The sequence below is a fragment of the Chlorocebus sabaeus genome, chromosome 21 (assembly GCF_047675955.1).
Source record: "Chlorocebus sabaeus isolate Y175 chromosome 21, mChlSab1.0.hap1, whole genome shotgun sequence".
Lineage (NCBI taxonomy): Eukaryota > Metazoa > Chordata > Mammalia > Primates > Cercopithecidae > Chlorocebus > Chlorocebus sabaeus.
The window spans coordinates 130,228,048-130,249,476 of record NC_132924.1 but is presented as its reverse complement, the minus strand read 5'-3'; the positions used below and the strand labels follow the sequence as shown (position 1 = coordinate 130,249,476).

The window sequence follows — 21,429 nt, the reverse complement described above, 5'->3', positions numbered from 1 at the left end:
GGGAGAACCTGAAGTCTACTCTCCCAGCAAATCTCTGTGCCCAACACTCTTACTAACTACAGTCACCATGTTGAATGCCAGGTCTCCAGAATTCATCCGTCCTCTACTGAAAGTTTCTACCTTTGGATCAATCGCTCCCCATTCCGCCCCCAGCCCCAGGCTCTGGGAGCCCCCCTTCTACTCTGTCCCTGAGTTCATCCTTTTTAGGTGCCACATGTGATCGAGATCATGGGGTGCCTGTCCTTCTGTGTCCGGCTTATTTCATTTAATGTCGTGTCCTCCAGATTCATCCATGTTGTCAAAAATGACAGGAGATCATTCTTTCTTAAGGCTGAATAATATTTCATTGTGTATATACCACATTTTCTTTATCCATTATCCATTGACGGACATGTGGGTTGTTCTGAATCTTTATTGTGAATAGTTCTGCAATAAACAAAGGGGTGCTGATGTTCCTTCCACACACTGATTTTATTTCCTTTGGGTCTATACCCAGAAGTGGGATTACTGGATCATATGGTGGTTCTGTGTAATTGTTTGAGGCTCTCCATACTGCTTTTTGTTTTTTGTTTTTTTAAGATGGAGTTTTGCTCTTGTTGCCCAGGCTGGAGTGCAATGGCATGATCTCGGCTCACTGCAACCTCCACCTCCCAGGTTCAAGAGATTCTCCTGCCGTAGCTTCCTGAGTAGCTGGGATTATAGGTGCACACCATCATTCCCGGCTAATTTTTGTATTTTTAGTAGGGACGGGGTTTCACCATGTTGGTCAGGCTGGTCTCGAACTCCTGACCTCACGATCCGCCCTCCTTGGCCTCCCAAAGTGCTGGAATTACAGGTGTGAGCCACTGAGCCGGCCTGTTTTTTTTTTTTTTTTTTTTTTTGAGACAGAGTCTCACTCTGTTGCCCAGGCTGGAGTGCAGTGGTGCAATCTCGGCTCACTGCAACCTCTGCCTCCCAGGTTCAAGTGATTCTCCTGCCTCAGCCTTCCAAGTAGCTGGGATTACAGGTGCCTGCCACCACGCCTGGCTAATTTTTGTATTTTTAGCAGAGACGGTGTTTCACCATGTGGGTCAGGCTTGTCTCAAACTCCTGACCTCGTGATCCACCCGCCTTGGCCTCCCAAAGTGCTGGGATTACAGGTGTGAGCCACCGTGCCCAGCCCTCCATACTGTTTTTTTTTGTTTTTTTTGTTTTTTTGTTTTTTTGTTTTTTTGTTTTTGAGACGGAGTCTTGCTCTGTCGCCCGGGCTGGAGTGCAGTGGCTGGATCTCTGCTCACTGCAAGCTCCACCTCCTGGGTTTACGCCATTCTCCTGCCTCAGCCTCCCAAGTAGCTGGGACTACAGGTGCCTGCCACCTCGCCCGACTAGTTTTTTGTGTTTTTTAGTAGAGACGGGGTTTCACCGCATTAGCCAGGATGGTCTCGATCTCCTGACCTCGACGGGGTTTCACCGCGTTAGCCAGGATGGTCTCGATCTCCTGACCTCGTGATCTGCCCGTCTCGGCCTCCCAAAGTGCTGGGATTACAGGCTTGAGCCACCGCGCCCGGCCCCTCCATACTGTTTTCTGTAAAGGCTGCCCTCACTCACATTGCTACCGTATAGTGTGTAAGGTTCCCTCTCCTCCACATCCTCTCCAACACTTGCCATCCTCCTCTTTTCAGTGGCAGCCATCATGACAGGCACGAGGTGCCAGCGCCTGTGGTTGTGACTTGCATTTCCCTGATGACATTCAGCCACTTTTCACGTACCTGTGGGCCATTTGTCTGTCTTCTTTGGAGAAATGTTTGTTCAGATCCCTTGCCCATTTTTAGTTGGGTCATTTGTTTTTTGTTTGTTTGCTGATTTTTACTTAGCACTCAAAAAGGACCTAGAGTGAAGAGGCCCTGTGTTCCTCTCCATCGGTGTTGATAGGAAGCGTAGGCAGGGTGGCCATTGTTCCACACCTGTGGGTGATTTGATGGGTGAAGGAGAGAGTGAAGTTGTAGCGGGTGCATCTGTTACTAGGGCTGACATCACGAGGTACGGCAAACTGGTTGTTTTGAAACCACAGGAGCACGTCCCCTCGCAGTTCTGGAGCCTGAAAGTCTGAGATCCAGGTGTAAACAGGGCCACACTCTCCAAAGCCTGTGGGGGAAAATCCCACACGGCCCCTGCAACTTCCCGTGGCTCCTGCCATCCGGGGTGTGGCTTGGGTGGCCACAACGCTCTGTCTCTGCCTGTCTGCGCATGGCCACTCTCTGTATCTGTGCCTTCTTGAGGTGTTTCCCTTTTCTTCTAAGGACACAGTCACGTTGGATTGGGACCCACTCTCGGCTCAGTTGCATCTGCAAAGATCCTGTTTCCAAATAAGGCCACATTCATAGGTACCGGGGTTAGGACGTCAATATAGGCTGTGAGGAGGACAGCATTGAACCTGTAACAAACAACAATATGGTTTTTAAATCTACAGTCAGTAAACTTACTCAGGTCAAATAACAGCCGAAGTCTGCATTTCTTGTTCATAGGATCACTGTCCAAATTACTGAATTTGTCCACTTGCTGCTGCTAAACAGCCATCAGGAGACCCCACCACAAGCTGCTGTGCCCCTGCTGGGCACGTTGGGATGGGTTGGGCTCACAGAGCCTGGCTGCAGGCTTTAACCCCAGTGTTTGGTGGTCTCTGAGAACCACTGGGCTGACCACTTCCATTCCTGCTGGAATCATAAACAGCAAAGCGCAACGTCACTCCCCTCCCCACCCCAGGCCCACAGAGCTGGCACGGCTGGAGCCTTCGAGGGGGATGCCGAGGTCCCCACCCCAGGCCCACAGAGCTGGCACGGCTGGAGCCTTCGAGGGGGATGCTGAGGCATGGGGACGCTGCACTGAAGAAGCGTGTCTAATGGGGGAGTGTCGGTTCTTCTCTGAAGTGTGGTGCCAGCTGTCCGCACTTGGGATCCGGCACTTGCGGTTTATTCTCAGTCCATGTTGGTGGCTTTGGTTCGATCCAGGGCTGGTGGTGGATGGTGGCACCTGCTTCTGCTCCAGGAGGGGTAACCCCAGACTCTAACCCTGCAGTCTGAGGGTGTCGTGGGTGGCTATGGAATCCCACAGTGCCCAGGGACACTCTGCCACCAGCCAAGGTCGGGGTCTGCCCCTCCAGCACCTCCAGCCAAGTGCCTGATACACAGGTGCTCGGGTATGCAGGTGTTTGGGTGTGCAGGCGCTTGGGTGTGCAGGCGTTTGGGTGTGCAGGCGTTCGGGTGTGCAGGCGCTTGGGTGTGCAGGCGTTTGGGTGTGCAGGGGCTCGGCTGTGCAGGTGCTCAGGTGTGCAGGTGTTCGGGTGTGCAGGTGCTCAGGTGTGCAGGTGCTCGGGTGTGCAGGTGCTCGGGTGTGCAGGTGCTCAGGTGTGCAGGTGCTCGGCTGTGCAGGCGCTCGGGTGTGCAGGTGCTTGGCTGTGCAGGTGCTCGGGTGGGCAGGTGTTCGGGTGTGCAGGCGCTCGGGTGTGCAGGTGCTTGGCTGTGCAGGTGCTCGGGTGGGCAGGTGTTCGGGTGTGCAGGTGCTCGGGTGTGCAGGTGCTCGGGTGTGCAGGTGCTCAGCTGTGCAGGTCCTTGGGTGCGCAGGTGTTTGGGTGTGCAGGTGGGCAGGTGTTCAGGTGGGCAGGTGTTCAGGTGGGCAGGTGTTCAGGTGGGCAGGTGCTTGGGTGTGCAGGTGCTCGGGTGTGCAGGTGCTCAGGTGGGCAGGTGTTCAGGTGTGCAGGTGCTTGACTGTGCAGGTGCTCGGGTGTGCAGGTGTTCAGCTGTGCAGGTGCTCGGCTGTGCAGGTGTTCGGCTGTGCAGGTGGCTTGGCTGTGTAGGTGCTCCAGTGTGCAGGTGCTCGGCTGTGCAGGTGCTCAGCTGTGCAGGTGCCCGGCTGTGCAGGTGTTCAGCTGTGCAGGGGCTCGGCTGTGCAGGGGCTCGGCTGTGCAGGGACTCGGGTGTGCAGGTGCTCGGGTGTGCAGGTGCTCGGGTGTGCAGGTGTTCGGGTGTGCACGTGGCCATGGGGGCCATATTCTCTTACCCTTCACCAAACAGGAAGTGCTAGAAATGGTTATTTCTGGAATTCAACAATACAGTTTTGTAAACTGCCTATTCCAATGAACTGCATTAAGATTAAACAAGGACCCTGGGTCATTATTTACTTCCTGAAAGAAAGTTTTAGATTTCTCAAAGATTTGTGACACAAACCAACCTTAACTTGATTACGTCTGAAAATCCTGTATCCAAATGAGGTCACAGGTGCCAGGGGTGAGCACTTTCTGTATTTTACCTTTCAACAAAGACCAAGCCAACGAGAAAGAAAATAGTGAAACTTCTCCCCGATTAGAAATTGAACCTTACTTGACTGGGATTTTTACTGATATTCTGTATTCGTACCAAAATCCAAACGGATTTTTGCGGTATGTTGTGAGGTTAACTGGTCAGGCGCTGCTGTTGAAGGCTGGAAACAGATGGAGAAACGCCGTAGTTTCCCTCCTAGATTGGGTTGCTATGTACCAATTCGAAGGAACACAAGATAATGTAATCAGATCCGTGAACAGCTTGTGATATTTGGTGCCCAATAGGGCTGCCTATTTGTTTGATTTAGTAAATTCCCCTCTCTGCTTTTATACACAGTGACCTAAAAAGAAATATTATTCCCCAGAGTGCCTTTGGGATTGTTTGTTTAAATTAAGTTTCATTTGGATTTAATCTTAACCAAATCTTCAGAGAGCCGGGAAGTCGCCCCATAATGAAGGGCGGATGCGAGAGCCAATGAGCGCGGCTTCCAGGCCGCGCGGATCCCCCTAGTCGATGGGGCTCCGTAATGTCACACTAGGGCGGCAAGGAGCCGAGTGCCGGATGATTAGTTTATGGTCTAGATCATTGTATTTTTATTACACTCATAAAATCTGTGTTTTTCCTCATTTTCGTAATGGCTTCCATGAGCTTCTCCACCTTCTGAAGGCACATTAAATTGTTATGTGATGGAAGTACCCATTTGGAGGAGCAGGTTTGAAAGCCTGAAAAGCTTAGCGTAAGAAACACGCTTTGAATTCTCATGTTGTTGTTGGATGGGCACTAAGGAGAAAGGAAGTGCGCGAATTTGAGCATAGTTCATATTTATTTGTGGGCTTTTCGTAAATACTTCAGTTGGTTCTGTTAGCTTCCAATGTAAATGATACACAGTGAGGTGCCCTATTTCAGCCCCATGAGAACATAAATCAATATTAAAAGAGGAAAATATCATGTATATGCCTGGTTTTTAAAAAATAAATGTGGAATTCAGTAACATGCACTATGATGACAGCATTTTATATTTGAGATATGAGGGTTTTTTAAATAACAAGATCTTAATTGGATTTTTGTATCTGTTTTTAAAAGAAACAGAAACTGTCTTGGATACCAAATTTACATCTAAATACAGTTGCTTACAAACATTTCTGCCAAGTTAATGTAACCCATTGCAGAAAAAGCAGACCCTCTTCACTCTATAATTTAATATGCTAATAAAAATCTACACATGCCACATCAGTGTGCCCCACAGGATTAATGGTTTTGGGTAATTAGGCTGTAAATGTTAAGCTGGAGGCTTACAGCCACAAGTAGCCAGTTGTGTTTGCAAAGAAGCGAGGTCAGAGGCTTTGTGTCTTTGTCATTTCTGTGTGTTTAAATGTGCTTTTGTTTATTGTGTTTCAGTGTGGCTAATAAGAATTAGTAAATCAATTTGGTATTTGCTTTAATCTGAATCGTGTTGCCATATTTCGGTATAAACAAATGAAATTGCAGCAGTACAGTGCTGCTTTCCGTGATGTACTTTGAAAAGAAGCCTTTCGGAGACTGCTTCTGATAGGACAGCAGCTTCACAAAGCAAAACATTTCTCTAGGTGAGCAAAATGATGCCAGCCGCCAGCAAGCGAGGGTGTCGGCCGAGTTCCACTTGCACCACCTGGAGAAGCGCTGGCTGTTACGTGTGGCATTATAGAAAGTTTCCTTTACAGATCAAAAGTTGGAAAGCCACACAGCTGAACCTAGAACTGAGGAAGCTCTAAATGGCATGGGATAAATTTGCAGGGATTTCTAATATTTCATGGAACATGCAAAGTATGGGCCAGTGCATTCAGAGACACTCAGGCAGCTGCAGAGTAAACATGTCTGAGAAAATGAAATAAATGTCCTATGAATGGAATAAATTTGGACTGTGCTTCCGAGTGCAATAATTACACGTGTCACGCGGTGATGAGACAGTCACGCGGTGGCCACGGGCCTTCTTTGTCCACAGATGGTGTGGGAGAGCGGCTGCGTGGTGATCGTCATGCTGACGCCCCTCACGGAGAACGGCGTCCGGCAGTGCTACCACTACTGGCCAGATGAAGGCTCCAACCTCTACCACATCTATGAGGTACTCGGACCAGAACCACCCAGGCCAGGACCCGCCAGCTGGACGAGGAGCACTTGGGCCCCGCTCCTCCTCTGAATGGGATTCGTTACGGCCCCAGCATCCTGGCCCCGTGCAGGGAGGCTCAGCGCCCCCCATGTTCAGGGGATGGAGGCTGAGCCACCCCCAAAGGCCATACTGCCCATGTGGATGCTTCACACGGCTGTGTGGTCATGAACCAGACCCTGGGAATGTGGTGTGGTTTTTATTTTTTTAGATTTTCTAAATCCAAATGCTGACAGAGTAGAAAAAACATTTGCCTCACAGCATGGTCCCGGTCCCATATAACAGGCCTTTAAGTGGGGTCCGTCTTTAAAAAGAACCTGGCTCCCCTCCTTGATGCCAGTGCCTGAGCCGTGTGGCCTCCCCATAGCTCTGCTTGGAGTTTTGTGGCTGGATCATGTGACCTTTTTATTTAAGGATAACCTGCTGACCAGTTTATTTATCTCGCTGGATTTTCTGCCCACGTCAAGAATGAACTAAATAAACATAGGCAATTAAGCCAGCACTAGAATGCATGCTTTGATTCTGTTTGGCTTTAAACGGAGTGAGAATGCCGAAGCTCCACAGGGGGAAGTGAGTTAGAGGCTTAAGTGTGAACCCTAAACCACACAGCTGTGGCTTCGGGGTTCCTGCAGAAACGCTTAGGCTGGGAAGTGCCTGCGCTCGGGTTCACATCAGCGCACCTCGTGAGCTTTTTGCTTTTCCTGCTCTAGATCCAGGCGTGCACATCACGATGGAGTCTCACTTAGAGTGGAACCATTTAGCAGAACACATAGTTGTGTCGCTGGTTTTGTTTAAAAGTGTAATTTTTCTCTGGTTCCTTTTTTTGAGGGTTTATATAACATGGACATGCAAAAGACAAAAAGTAGGATAGTTTTGGATTGTAACTTTTAAAAAAATTATGTGATGCTCAAGCCCCTAAATAACATTAAGCATACACACTCACAAGGAGCTATCTTTAGCGTAAGTGTTAACATTGGGAAGGTGGGAGGGGGCCGTGAAGCCGAGGGAACCCCCCTGTGCTGTGAAATGGGGCCTCTTTTCAGCACCCCCTTCTCTCATCAGACATGGCCCTGGGCTCCTCAGTGCCTGCAGTTTGGTTCATGATGTCCACACCTGTCTCTGTCCCCCTCCCTCCTGCCCTCCCTACCTACCAGGTGAACCTGGTCTCCGAGCACATCTGGTGCGAGGACTTCCTGGTGAGGAGCTTCTATCTGAAGAACCTGCAGACCAACGAGACGCGCACCGTGACCCAGTTCCACTTCCTGAGTTGGTATGACCGAGGAGTCCCCTCCTCCTCAAGATCCCTCCTGGACTTCCGCAGGTAAACGCACAGCCCGCTGGCCAGGCAGTGCGCGCTGAGTGCGCGGCGGAGGGGGGGCGATGCCAGGTTTCTGTGCTTCTAAGATGCCCCTCGCGCCAAGGGCAGCGTCTGTGTCAGCACCGCAGGGGGAAGGGAAGTGAAGCGAGAGGTGGGAAGGCTCCATTAACGGCACATGTTAATTGTGAGCGATTTTCTAGTTTCAGACGTATTAAAATGTGAGGGAGAATAGGCATCTTAGCATTGTGGAAATAGGGCCATTATTTTTGATAAGATTCTTCCACTGACAAAGAGCCTAAAGTGTATGAGCCACAGGATACTGATGAATAAAGCTTGGATTTTTGGTTGGATTCTCGTCTGGCTCCGTGGTGGAAAGAGGTAACAAGTGCAGGCCCAGATAACACCCTGGGTGGTCTTGCAGGAAAGCCCAGAGATGCTTAGCCTGTGGCTGTCTATATTTTTAGGGCTATTTTGAAACTGACCTTTTTTGTTCATTGCTCCAGTCTGCCGGTCACCCAGTAAGTTGTCTGGTTTTAGAGTGTATTTATTGAACTGTTGAAATGAATGCTAGACTCTGTCTTACAGGAAGAAATACACAATGAAAAAAAAAAAGCAGCATTTAAGACCGCAGCTTTGATTGTGATAAACAGTTGGTCCACGCTGGCTAGCTGGTGGTGCTTAGTGAATAAGCCACCACAAGGAAAATGAAATTGTCAACAGCATCAATGACCAAACTCTAAATTGTTTAGAATATATTTTACATTTAACTGATCAGAAGTCTGCCTGTTGAGGAAAAGAGATAAATATCCAAACAAGGAGAATAAGAACAAAATGCATTTTAATCCAGTGCTGTGCCCCTCTATCATAAAGTGACTTGATTGTTAATAGTCACTCATCCTTGGGTCTACAGTTATGTCACTGGAGGGAGATTAACAAGACAAGGACTGTCGTAAAGAAGGGATTTTGGAATTCTCTGTGGAATTCTTGAATTTCTGTATTACAGGTTCTGACACTTATTATGATACAATTTCTTTTGCCTTTTAGTCTACATTGAAAAGCAAAATACAGTTTTTTGTAATTTGAATCAATAGCAATCAATCAAGAGCCTCTCCAAGGAGACACACGAATCTGGTGTCGCAGCCACAGCACACACTCAGTGGCCCCTGCCTGCCGTCACCTTCCCTGGGGACGCAGAGCGTGGATCCAGAGTCCTGAGTACATCCTAAAACAACTACTGCACACAGTTCCTTCCTTGCCCACCCTAATTTCCTGGCCATTATGTACATTTTCTCAACACAGATTTATTTCTAAAGACATACTATGTAGAAATCTTACATAATTTCCTGAAATAGAGTCTTCAAAAAGCGGTCATTCCTGGCAAAATGGATGTAGCTACAAAGACAGCAATTCATCTTAACACCCCGTCTTTGTGTTCATCCAGTGTGTTTGCACATATATGCATATGGGCACGTTGCTACGTCCATATCCATATATGGACTGGAACATATACATCACCAACCGTCTGTGTTTATGATTCATCACCAAGAAAAATTGGATTCCCAAATTTCCCTTGTTCCACGGTCTGAGGAGATACAGCCTAAGAAGGTTTTTGATAAATTCAAAAGCTAATGAACCCCCAGACACGGTTTTGAAAGCCACGTCAGAGTAGAAAGCTTTTCTTGCCTGCCTTACCTGGCACTGCCCAGCATTTCAGCCAAGGCCGCCTTTCATGTGTTACCTGGACAGCGGGTTTGAGTGAAAGCTTCACACTTAGACACGCATTGCCGGTGGTGGATTTTCTCTATAAAATAGCCACCCCGATTTCTGCAACCGGAAAGGTGAGACCACTTCTGAAGACACCGGCCATCTTCATGCTGCAGGGTTTCTTATCTTTGAACAATAGACGAGGCGTTCTCACTCTGGCCTGGCGCCTTCGCCAGGCACCGAGATGTGTAATTAAATATTTCTGGAGCCCAGAGGGAGCACATTTACACTTTAAAGAGAAACTGCTAAGAGATAATTAGCATCACATGTGAGGGCTTTGCTTTAAAAACTTCTCTCTCTCTCTCTCTCTCTCTCTCTCTCTCTCTCTCTCTCTCGTATTACTCTCTCCCTTCTTGCTGTGTGCAATGGCGCTCACTAACGCTGCTCACGGTAAAACGGACAAACCCTTACCTTGCCAGCTAATTAGCGGTGGCCAGTGTCATTTTTGTGATGTTGCAGCTAGTAATATGAGCCCAGTTGCATAGTCACAAAAGTGATCATTGGAAACTGTGACTGTCCTGCAGGGGGCGATGTGGGAAGCCCCTTTCTGAGACTCTAACGACCTCTGACCTTGCTTGCTGGTGCTTTGCATGACGGTGCACTCTCGCCCGGTGACCCGGGGGTTGGTTTGTATCACTAATCGTTCTTTCTCAGTGAATTCCTGTTGCGGAAGTTTCTATAATATCAACTTTTCTTACTGTGGGAGACCTTTTGCTCACTGATGCTTTGTTCTGATGGAGTCAAATGAGGCAGCTTTGTCACCTTCCTGAATAATCCGTGGTCTACAGCTTGGGTCAACTGGATGAACTCTTGTGTTCAATATGTCGTGGTTTTGCCTCTCTATTTGTGATGCTTTGCGTGTAACAATACGACTGCAGATGTTTGTAAATAAAGTCCTCAGCTGTGCCACACCCTGTATCTACACTGCACATGTCCTTGACTGCCTGCGGGTTTTTGTAAAAAGGTTGAGCACAAGGTGGGGGCTGGTACGGATATGAAAATTACAGCGAAACCTTCCCAAGGCCACCAGGCACAACATGTCAGAGAAAATGGTATCTCACGTACACCATGAGATAGACACAGGAGTTTCAGGAGTGGGGAAGCAAGTCGAGGCCATCATAGCCACAAATTCACTCACTAGGAGCATTTCCCAGCCAGGGGGGTTATTACTGCATTTTGCCAAAGCAGGAGCTGGCCATAAGCCACCGCTGTCTACTGACTTCTTACACTGGCCTTTCCTCAAACCAGCACACTTTCTTCAAGCGCACCTGGTTTGGGGGTTGGGGGTTGGTTTGTTTTACTGTTCCTTTTTTTGTGTACTTGGTCTCATGAGGAAAAAATGAGCAACCCCTGGTGACTGACAGGTGTGGACTTCCGGAAGCTGAGTTTAGTCTCTACGTAGAGTGGACCACAAGGCATGAAACACAGCAGGAAGCTGGAGGAGCAGAACTGAGGTCGTTCCCATTTGCAAGATTCAGAGGCTGAGCCATGGCCAGTAAACTCCTCTGCCAAAGGCAAAAGGCCTTTCAAAGCAAAGCCACTCACCATTTGGTCTGACAGTTGAGCCTGCTTGATTCTACATGTGCACACGTGTGCACATGTGTGCTCATGTCACGCACATGCGTGCAGTCTCATGCACACACACACGGTCTTTACTGAGCTGGAGGGCTTCCCACCCCCATGCTGGGGTGCACCCCTGGGGCCTGGTATCCATTCCGTCATCAGGAGCCCTCGATGCTTTACAGCCTGAGTCAGGAATGGGACATTTTAGAGGTAGACATGGTGGATCTGTTTTCCAACCTGTTTATTCTCCAGGGACCAAGAATGTTCAAGGCCTTCTGGCATACAAGTGCTGTTACCTTTAAGGAGTTCACTGTTGTGTTCCCCACCTCTCCCCAAAGCCTTCACACCACCGTGTGCCCCAGAAGCAACAAACACCTCTAACAGAAAAGGCGATGCGGCCCTGGAGGCCGTTGCTGGTTGTGCTGTGTCTGAGCCCGCCCCATTTTCAGGCATCAGCCTCGTGTTTCACAGACCAGAGGGCAGCACAGATCAAGTGCCTCCTGGCTAGGCTGTGGCCGCGGCCCATCTGCAGGTGGGCACCCCGAGTCCAGGCCCCACAGCTGCTCCTTTAACTCCCGTTGTGCCCTCCAGACTGGGCGTTCACACTCCCGTCAGAAGGGCCTTGTTCTGGTAACTCCTAGGGGAATAGGAAGAGAGGAGGAGAAAGCTCTGTGGCTTGGGTTCCGCCGTATTCAAGCATCCCTCCACTCATTGCTCACTGGACACTTACCTCCCCTCTCCCTCCACAGCCACCCTGCCCCTTCTGGCTTCAAAGGTTTGTAGAAAAGCAACCAGTTGATGGAATGTTTACTTTCCACTGACTATTTGGTGCTGAATAGGCAAGCCTTTGCAAAGAAACGTGACATTTTCCCATTTACGGTCCATACTTCCATTTTTTTACATTTGTTTCTTGTGGGAGTTCACGCAGCACATTTTAGAACACATCCCTTTCACACATGCTTTATTCCAATAACCTGAGATTCTGCCTTTAATTTTACTTATTCAGAAATAGTTCACTGACAACTTTAATGGACTACATAAACAGGTTTAGTTGTTTCACTTAATGTAAAAAAAAACCTGGAGTTTACAGAGTGAATCTTAAATCAGCCCTCTGTTTTGATTTAGGGGTTGGTTATGAAATCTTAAATGTATGCTCATTTCTAATTTTCACGACTTCTGATCTAAACTCTGCACAATGAAGTTGTTTGTATACTCGAAGTTGTAAACATGGAAAGGACTTGTCTTGAACTTCGTGGAGGTTTCTGCGTAATTTAGATATCGCTACCAAAAGCTAACAGGTCACAAATCCCCTTGAAGATGCTGTTTTTAGATAGTACAGAAATAACAGTTTCCAATATGATGTCTGGAATGTAAGAAATTTTGAGCATAAATTGCAAAATTCAAAAATTTTAGTGAAGAATCAAGATGTAGTGTAACGAAAGGTCAAGTCAACATAAGTAGAAACAGAAAGAGGAGAGCCTGCAGGGGTGGGGCGGGCGGGATGGGCCAGGAGTCCACTGGTTCAAAGCCTGGCACCCCTCCTTGGAAGGAGAAAGCAGTGTAAAGGTGTAACATTGGTTTTAAAGCTCCGATTAATAACATCATGTTGAGAAGAAGAATAAATGTTTGATATTATGTGTATAATTTTCATTTTCTCTGTCAAAACAAGCGATTGCAAAATGATTTCAAACACACAGACCTTGGGCTTTGTTTTAATAGTTGTTTTGGATTAACGCAAAGTCTTAGTACACAACTAAAGTTTTTATCTCTCTTTTTATTTCAGAAAAGTAAACAAGTGCTACAGGGGCCGTTCTTGTCCAATAATTGTTCATTGCAGGCAAGTACAACTTTTAATGAATTAAGAAGTTTTGGCTACCTCAAAAAACAATCTATGCAAGAAGCTTAACTTTCTAATTGCTTAATAAATATAACTAACTGGCACTTCTAAAGGAAACCAAAAATATAAACTTACTTTGCTGTGCCATTTGGGTAAATACAATTGGGTGTTGCTTGTATTATGTCTGTATAATGGCTTGCCTTTTTTTTTTTTTTTTTTTTTTTTTTTTTTTTTTTTTTTTGCTAAAATGCACATGGCTTGCTGTTTTTTTGTTTTTTTTTTTTAACTGTATCACCCAGGCTGCAGTGCAATGGCATGATCTCGGGCTCACTGCAACCTCCACCTCCTGGGATCAAGCGATTCTCCTGCCTCAGCCTCCCGAGTAGCTGGGATTACAAGCACCCACCACCACGCCTGGCTAATCTTTTTGTATTTTTAGTAGAGAGGAGGTTTCACCATTTGATCAGGCTGGTCTTGAACTCCTGACCTCGAATGATCCACCCACCTCGGCCTCCCAAAGTGCTGGGATTACAGGCATGAGCCACTGCACCTGGCCTCACATAGCATATTTTCTAGCAGCCCACGGTGCAGTGTCCTGCCTTCTACTCACCCATGAGCATATCCTGCCACCTTACCTGTTCTTAAACCCTATGGTGCCATGACACAGAAACATCGAGACAATGTTTTCAGCCTGTTGCATTGTCTCAGCCACCATGATGTTCAGCAGAGGCTCAGAACCCTCTGCAGATGGTGAGAAATGCTGGGGACTGGTTACGAACAGGGGCGAAATCTGTCATTACAGGAGGCACAGCCACCTCCAGTTTATCATGTGGGTTCAGGCCTCTTGGTAAAAATTCAGTGACTCATATCCTTAAGTATGTTAAAACCACACCATTAAGAATAGATTTTATGCAAAGAAAACTCAACCTAATAGTACTGTCTCTGCTGGACTTGATACCCAACTACTTTTGGTGAAGAACTCATATTCCATTTTTCTAGAAGTGTCTTATAGAATGTTCCTCCTGCCTGGAATAAAAAGGAAATCTGTCTCCAAAGAACAAACACCAAATCTGTCAAATCCAATCAAGAAGCATGTGTGTTTTGTGTGTGCATTCCTGTCTATGAGAGAGGAGGATGAAAATAGATTATGGTCTGTTGTCCTCAAAGAGTAGAGTAGAACATCTTTTACCCACAAATGTATCAAGACAAGCTACACTTAGTTGGAAGATTTTTGTAGTAGATGTTAAAATATTCATGTGAATATATGCTGTGCATAGAAGACAAGTGAGAAACGCACTCAGCAACCACAATGCTCACCGTGGCCCTTTGAAATGAGCAGTGAGGGTTACATGCGGCCCAGGCCAACCGCTTCTCCTCCTTGGTGATGCAGTGAGGGTGTGAGGATGTGAATGAGACGTTTTTGAAACATTTACTGTCCCAACTACAGCATTTTTCAACCATTTGTTTGAGGAAACAGGTTAAAGCCAAAATGTACTGATTCTTTACGATCAAAAACTCACCTCTAGGCTTCCATCGTTTCTTGGGATTACAGACGGCATAGAAAGCAGAACCGAAAGCGTGGTATCTGCTGGGTAGTCACGTCTTTCTTGAAGTCTTGAGAGGGAAACAGTTATTCTTTTTCCGGACAGTCACAATTGATTTTGCTAGGATTATAAACATAAAAGGTCCTCCACTTAAAAGCCAGTCGTGGGTGTGAGCCCAAGCCCTATGTACTTTTAATTAGGCCTCTAAACTCCTGCAACCCGGTGACAGTGTCTGCACTGGGGGAGGAAATGGCTTCACACATTCCTCATGAGGAAAGGATGGTGCTGAGGCTACTCTTCTTCCAGAAAAAAAAGGGATTTTTTTTTCCTTTGCTACTGTTGAGGTATTATTCAAAACATTTTTACAACTCTAGCCCAGATGGTAAATATTCCAATTATAGCTGGTGGGATGAGAAAGAGATGAAATGAGAGTGCTTTTTAAAGAATATGATTGAGTAATGACTGTTATGTCAGTTTCTCCTTCTGAGAGGGAGGACCTGCGTTTAGAAAGGGCGGCAGGCAGCCTAGGGGGGTGTGCCCAAAGTGTCCCTGCCTGCGTGAGCCAGTGGAGTCCAGCTGCCCAGCGCCCTCCCCTCTCCGCTCGGGAGGTTGCCCGGCAACCCTAGAGAAAGCACCTTGCAGATATCTTCTATACAAACGCCATCAACTCTGACACAGTCAAACACTTAGTTCATTTTGTTCTGGCAAAATGTTCCACATCTTTGGCCAAAGAGGTGGGAACAAGCAAGAGGGAAACAGACCTGAGCACAGCAGCCCCTGCCACAAGCTGCTCAGAGGCTCGAAGCCCCCAGCGGCCTCCCTTCGCCCTCGCTTGGATTCTCCCAGCCCGCGTCCTTCCTCCCCCGCTCACATCCGCCATCCTTCTTTCCTCTCGCCGGCCCCACTTAAGCGTGAAGGAAATGGACTGTCACTAGCTGTGCGGTGGGTCGGGCTTCCGTGTGGACGGCAACTGTCATTTCTCTCCTTCTGTTGGCAGTGACGGTGCAGGCCGGAGCGGCACCTACGTCCTGATCGACATGGTTCTCAACAAGATGGCCAAAGGTGAGACGCAGACACTGCGGCTTTGTTGTGGCTCAGAGCTGGGATGGCGTTGCTATGGCAACGTAGGGTGCAGTGTTCACGGGAGGCCCCGGAAAAAATTCCCCGATTGTTGTCCCTCTGCTGGGCCATAGGAAGGTGGTTTGCAGCGAGCACATTTGCTTCTGAGACTGGTCCTTCGTTACCTGCCTCTGTGTGCCGAGCACACGGTGGGTCCTTGACAGGTGTTTGCCGCACACGCTGCAGCGTTAACCTCACAGCCGCGGAGAAACCACCCTCGGGCCCTTCAGTGTCCTTGCGGTGCAGAACGTCGCTCCAGTATTCAATGTAACTTCACTGTTGTTAAAACGGTATTTGCAGTAGAGTCACACTAAAAATATCCGTTAGTAATTGCCATCGAATGTCAATCACCCCATCTCAAATGAGCCTTTCAGCCCTTTTTGTGAATGTCCTTCTTATCTAGAGAATCTCTGTGTGTGCTATGGGAGGCTTTCCTCTCGGAGACGGCATGGGGAGTCTTAGACTGAGGCCTGTGGTGGGAGGAGGACAGGTTTGGCAGAGCGGGAGCATGCGCAGGGTGTGGGGTGTCTTAGACGTGAGGCACAGGGTGCGAGGACGGGTCCAGCAGCAGCGTGGGAGAGCGGATCTGCACACGGGTCCGGCTCTGCCAGCAATGAGGTTTATCACTTTGGACAGAGCTTTTAACCTCTCTGGAATCCAGTTTTCTCCTCCAAAAGCATGGGGATTGAGCTCTGGCATTTCTCAAAAGGTGGTCTCCAGAACACCCAACCTCTGAGGTCATCTCTTTGAATAGGGGCCAGAGAGAGGGCTCCCCAGCCAGGTGAGCTTGGGAGGAGGCACGCACTGAGTCTGCTCCTTGAGCATCACAGGGCAGGTGCACACGGAGAGGCCCTGAGGAGTCCGGGGCAGAGAGATGTGTCCAGCGTCCCTCTGACACTTACTTGAGAAGAGTCTGCGTCAGCCTTGCGATACCCATTAGCGTCCCATGGAAGGTGGGAGGCGCTGAGATGTCAGCATCCCACAGTCTCTTTCCCAGCGTGAATCAACAATTCCCTTCATCTCAACACACACACACATATATGTGTTCATATGGAGACCTCCACCTTCCAGAACATCCCGTCCTTCTTCACTGGCCCAGTGACAGGAACAGGCATCGATCATAGAAACCAGTTTCTATGCACTTCCACGAATGCCAGCAACTTTAAAATAAGCATTTTCCTTACTTCAGTTTCTTCTGGTTAACAAAAAAAAAGACATAAATGCGTGAAGATAAAACAACAGCCATGACTTTATGCAGAAGGACTGGAGAGCCTGGGCAAGTTCCAGCCCCACACCCCACACCCCACACCCCCCCGACACCACCAGCATCCTTTACTGGCTGCTGGGGAGAAATGAAATCAGTTTTCGTGCCACCAAATATCATTTTAAACACCCAAGATTCGTTTAGTGGTGGGAATGGGCAAACAAAAACAAAATGCAAACACTCTGGTAATACTTTTAATCCTTTTTTGTTTGTTTGTTTTGGACATGACACAATCCTTTTTGTCATTTAAAAGTCCATTTTTCCTTGTCCATTAATGCTGCTGTATCTTATCAAATATTTCTTTTTCTTTCCAAATTAACAGCTATTGGAGCTCAGAGCTATCCGTGGAATTTGTATTTCTCCCCTTATCACGGGCCCTCCCTTCTTTCTCTCACACATAAAGATTTTCCTTCTCTTAAACCAAAATATCTTCAGAACGTTACAGATCATTTGATGTGTTTCTCACCAAGCCTGTGTTTGTGAGCATGTGATGTGATGAGCTGCTGGGGGCACCTGTGTTTCCAATGGGACCTGCCCATCCAGGTACCAGAAGCACGGGCAGGCGGCTGGATGCAGGTGGCCCCAGTGTGCATCTCCACAAGGATGGGATGGAGCCTGGGTTCTGAGTGGCTCAGGTTCACTCCACAGAGAAGGAAACATGGAGAAGTGTGTCCCGGCCTCGAGACCCCAATGCGGGGGGCAGGGCTGGCATATTGTCCAGGCACCTGAGCCACTGTTCACTGGCTCCATTGTGGCATGTAATGTCAATTCCACTTTGAGAGTGGGCTCAGCTTTGGACAATACACATGCAGCCATGTGGAACTGGCCAAAGAGGGCCGGCTTGGGGCCTTTGCTGAGATTGGTGACCCCCCTCCTGTTCTTGACCTGCTCCTCTTTCCCTGGGGTGTGTGCGGTGTGAAATTCCCTGACCTGGGGCCCAGGCCATGGTCTCAGGAGAGATCAAAGGGCAGACGGCCCCTCTGCCGGCTGAGGTGGGCCTTTCCCAGGCCTCCACACTGAGAGGCGCCGGGGTTTTGTTCTGGTGCAGGCTAGGCCCTGCCTGTGTGGCCGGGCGTCTTTGTCTGGCCTGAGAAGTCGGAGGCCCCTATTGCAGACCCAGCATTTCTCAAATGATCAAAGGCCCAGAGCCCTGGACGTGAAACCTTTCTTCCCATTTTCCTTTCTGTAAAGGAATGCGTTGCAGAAGACCAGAGAACGCCCTTCCCAAGCTTCCTGGGCAGTGCCAGCGCTGACGTTAGGGTCCTCCAGTCCTGCGTGCAGGGCCTCTTCGTGCTTTCAGCTCCTCCAGCTGTGGCCGCAGACAGCAGAGCGGCACTTGTCCACACGGCCTGTCAGCGATTAAGGCCTTTGGGCCTAGTTTAAAGGCCTTTAAAAGCAAACTTGGAATAGTTGAAGTTCTTTCTCCACTGTCTAGTTTAGCAGCAAGTAGACAGTGATGCAGTTTGGAATGAAAGTCAACAGGCTCATGTTCTGCAAAGGGTTGTGTGGAGGGAAAGTAGGCACCAATCTGTGAAGCGCTTGCACATGGCATTTCCGTTGCAGCAGGTATGTTTCTAACTCATTGATACTAGATAAGTGCATCGGAATCTGTTTTTAGGTAGCCTATTCCTCTCTCATTGAAGGGCTTGGCTCACATGTAGCAAAAAATGTTTTTTTCAAGCAAGATATTGTCCAAGGTTGTGCTTTTTACATTTTTGTCAGTGACCTCACTTACTGAGGGTATTTTTCTACTTCCCCACAATTTTTTAAAGGGATGAGGAGCAACCAGCACTGGGGAGGCTCCCCAGAGATCAGGTCGGCTGAGCCTATGCTAGGCGGAGTCAGGCTTCACTCCCCAGGGGCCAGCACAGAAATGCAGTGGCCGAGAAGTGTGGCCACGCTGCCACAGCATTCCCACCAGGGTCTGCGCCTGGGCCGGAAGAGGGTGCCTGTGGGGCCCCAGGTGCCATGGAGGCCGTGCCAAGCAGATGCCATATGCCCCCCCCGCAGCTGTGATTGTTGACAAGATGCAGAGTGTGTCTGGGGGGACTCATTTCTTTTGTCTGGCAGGAGCCGCAGACTGGGAATTTTGTGTTCCAGCTTGAATCCCCATGGCTTGTGAGCCCGTGCTGGAGTGAACTTTAAACTTCAGCTAGTTAGGAGTACGTTCCTAAGTAATCTCATGGCGTGAATGTGAGTGGATGGTGGGGTGTCCACACAGGTGTAGATCCAGCCCCAGCTCTCAGACTCAGCGACTGGACCCGGGTACTCTTGTGTGTGTGGATACACATCTCCTCGCCTGTGGGGAGGGATCATTTCCGTTCTTTGTTTCCATGAATCTGACTATACTACGCACCTCATCTAAGTGGAGTGATGCGACGTCTGTGCTTCTGTGACTGGCGTATGTCACTTTGCATAATGCCTTCAGGGCTGGCCTGTGTTGTGGTATGTGTCAGCACTAACTTCCTTTTTATGACTGACTAATATTCCACGGACCACACTTTGAGGATTCATTTGGGTATTAATGGACATTGCCATTGTTTCCAGCTTTGGGCTGTTGTGAGAATTCCTGCTGTGAATGTGGATCTGCAGATGTCCACTCGCATCCCTGGAGCTGTCCCTGGGGCGGAACGGCCACATCGACCGTAATTCTCTTTACCTCTTGGCTGTTTGATTACAGCCATCCCAGTGGATGTGAGTGGATCTCACTGTGGTTTTAACATGCATTTCCCTAACAACTAGTGACGCTGAACATCCTTTAATGGCTTATTGGCCATTCGTGTATCAACTTGAGCAAAACAGACCTTTCAAGTCCTTTGCCTATTTCTGAAGTGGGCTGTTCAGTTTTTTTCTTGTTGAATTCTAAGAGTTCTTTATATATTCTGAATAATACTCCCTTATCATATATGTAATTATTTGCAAGCATTTTCTCCCATTACGTCAGGGTTTTTTACTCTTTTGATAGTGTCTTTGTTACACAAAAGTGTTCAATTTTGATGAAGTCCAGTTTATCTTTTTAAAAATCTTTTTCTTGTGGCTCACACCTGTAATCCCAGCACTTTGGGAGGCCAAGGCGGGTGGATCAGCTGAGGTCAGGAGTTCGAGACCAGCCTGGCCAACATGGCAAAACCCAGTCTCTACTAAAAATACAAAAATTAGCCAGGTGTGGTGGTGGGTGCCCGTAATCCCAGCTACTAGGGAGGCTGAGGCAGGAGAATCACTTGAACCCGGTAGGTGGAGGTTGCAGGGAGCTGAGATCGTGCCATTGCACTCCAGCCTGGGCAACAAGAGAGAAACATACCTCAAAAAATATTTTTTTCTCTTTTTTTTTTCCTATGCTTTTAGTATCATACCCAAGATATTTTGGCCAAATCCAACGTCACAAATATCTTCTCCTATCTTTTCGTAGATCTCCTCCTATATTTTCTTAACTTTTAAGGGCAGGTTCCAGTAGTAGATGGAAGACTGCCTGTGGGAAGCGAGAGGGGCTATGGAACAGAGAGCCCGTCGCCTCAAGCGTGTGCAAGAGCACCTGGGTCATTATCTGCTGTGCATGGTGACACGGGAGCACCTGGGTCCTGATCTGCTGTGTGTGGTGACATGGGAGCACCTGGGTCCTGATCTGCTGTGGGTGGTGAAGCGGCAGCACCTGGGTCCTGATCTGCTGTGCGTGGTGAAATGGGAGCACCTGGGTCCTGATCTGCTGTGGGTGGTGAAGCGGCAGCACCTGGGTCCTGATCTGCTGTGCGTGGTGACACGGGAGCACCTGGGTCCTGATCTGCTGTGGGTGGTAAAGCGGGAGCACCTGGGTCCTGGTCTGCTGTGGGTGGTGAAGCGGCAGCACCTGGGTCCTGATCTGCTGTGGGTGGTGAAGCAGGAGCACCTGGGTCCTGATCTGCTGTGGGTGGTGACGCGGGAGCACCTGGGTCCTGATCTGCTGTGGGTGGTGAAGCAGGAGCACCTGGGTCCTGATCTGCTGTGGGTGGTGAAGCGGGAGCACCTGGGTCCTGATCTGCTTTGCGTGGTGACAGCAGAACGTCTTTGCGGAATCATGTTTTATGGCTCCCCGGACTTTGAAGGCCAGCTGCCCTCCAGAGCCGCCTTGTTTTGTACAGTAGCCACATGTGGTTCCTTAGAGTCGCTAAAATTGGATAAAGTTTACAAGTCAGCTCTTCAGTTGTACCAGCTGCGTGACATAGCCACCATGGCTACACCAGGCGGTGAAGCTGGAAGCCACTCCCGCCACCACAGCAGGTCCTGGTGGGCCACACGGCTTCAAGGTGGCACTACGGTGGCTCCTGACTGCACCCTCACCCTCTTCTCATCTCCCCGGGCCCAGCCCTGTCACCCCTCTTGTGCTGGTCTCCCCTCCCCACTCCATTTTCCCCTCCTGATCAGGTCTCACACAGCCGTCAGTAAGATGCTTTAGACAGAAAGACCTTGGGTGGCTGCCTCAGCCCGGAGCTGTCCCCAGAGCCCTGGGCAGGCTGGCCACTGCCGGTCCCCCTTGGTGGGTCACACCGGATCCTTCGGCCCCAGGACTCCGGGCTTTGCAGGTTCTTTTCTGTGGCGTGGGGGGCGC

The 21,429-nt window shown here is 48.8% G+C and overlaps 1 protein-coding gene across 2 annotated transcripts in view; it reads left to right on the top strand.

Moving 5' to 3' along the window:
- PTPRN2 (protein tyrosine phosphatase receptor type N2) overlaps window positions 1-21,429 on the top strand; it is a 985,554-nt gene that overhangs the window by 941,597 nt on the left and 22,528 nt on the right. For both annotated transcript variants that reach the window (XM_007983635.3, XM_037991107.2), the window contains 4 exons: window positions 6,277-6,396; window positions 7,593-7,759; window positions 12,867-12,920; window positions 15,462-15,526. In XM_007983635.3, the coding sequence (XP_007981826.3) occupies window positions 6,277-6,396; window positions 7,593-7,759; window positions 12,867-12,920; window positions 15,462-15,526 (406 nt within the window). The remainder of the gene's footprint in view (window positions 1-6,276; window positions 6,397-7,592; window positions 7,760-12,866; window positions 12,921-15,461; window positions 15,527-21,429) is intronic.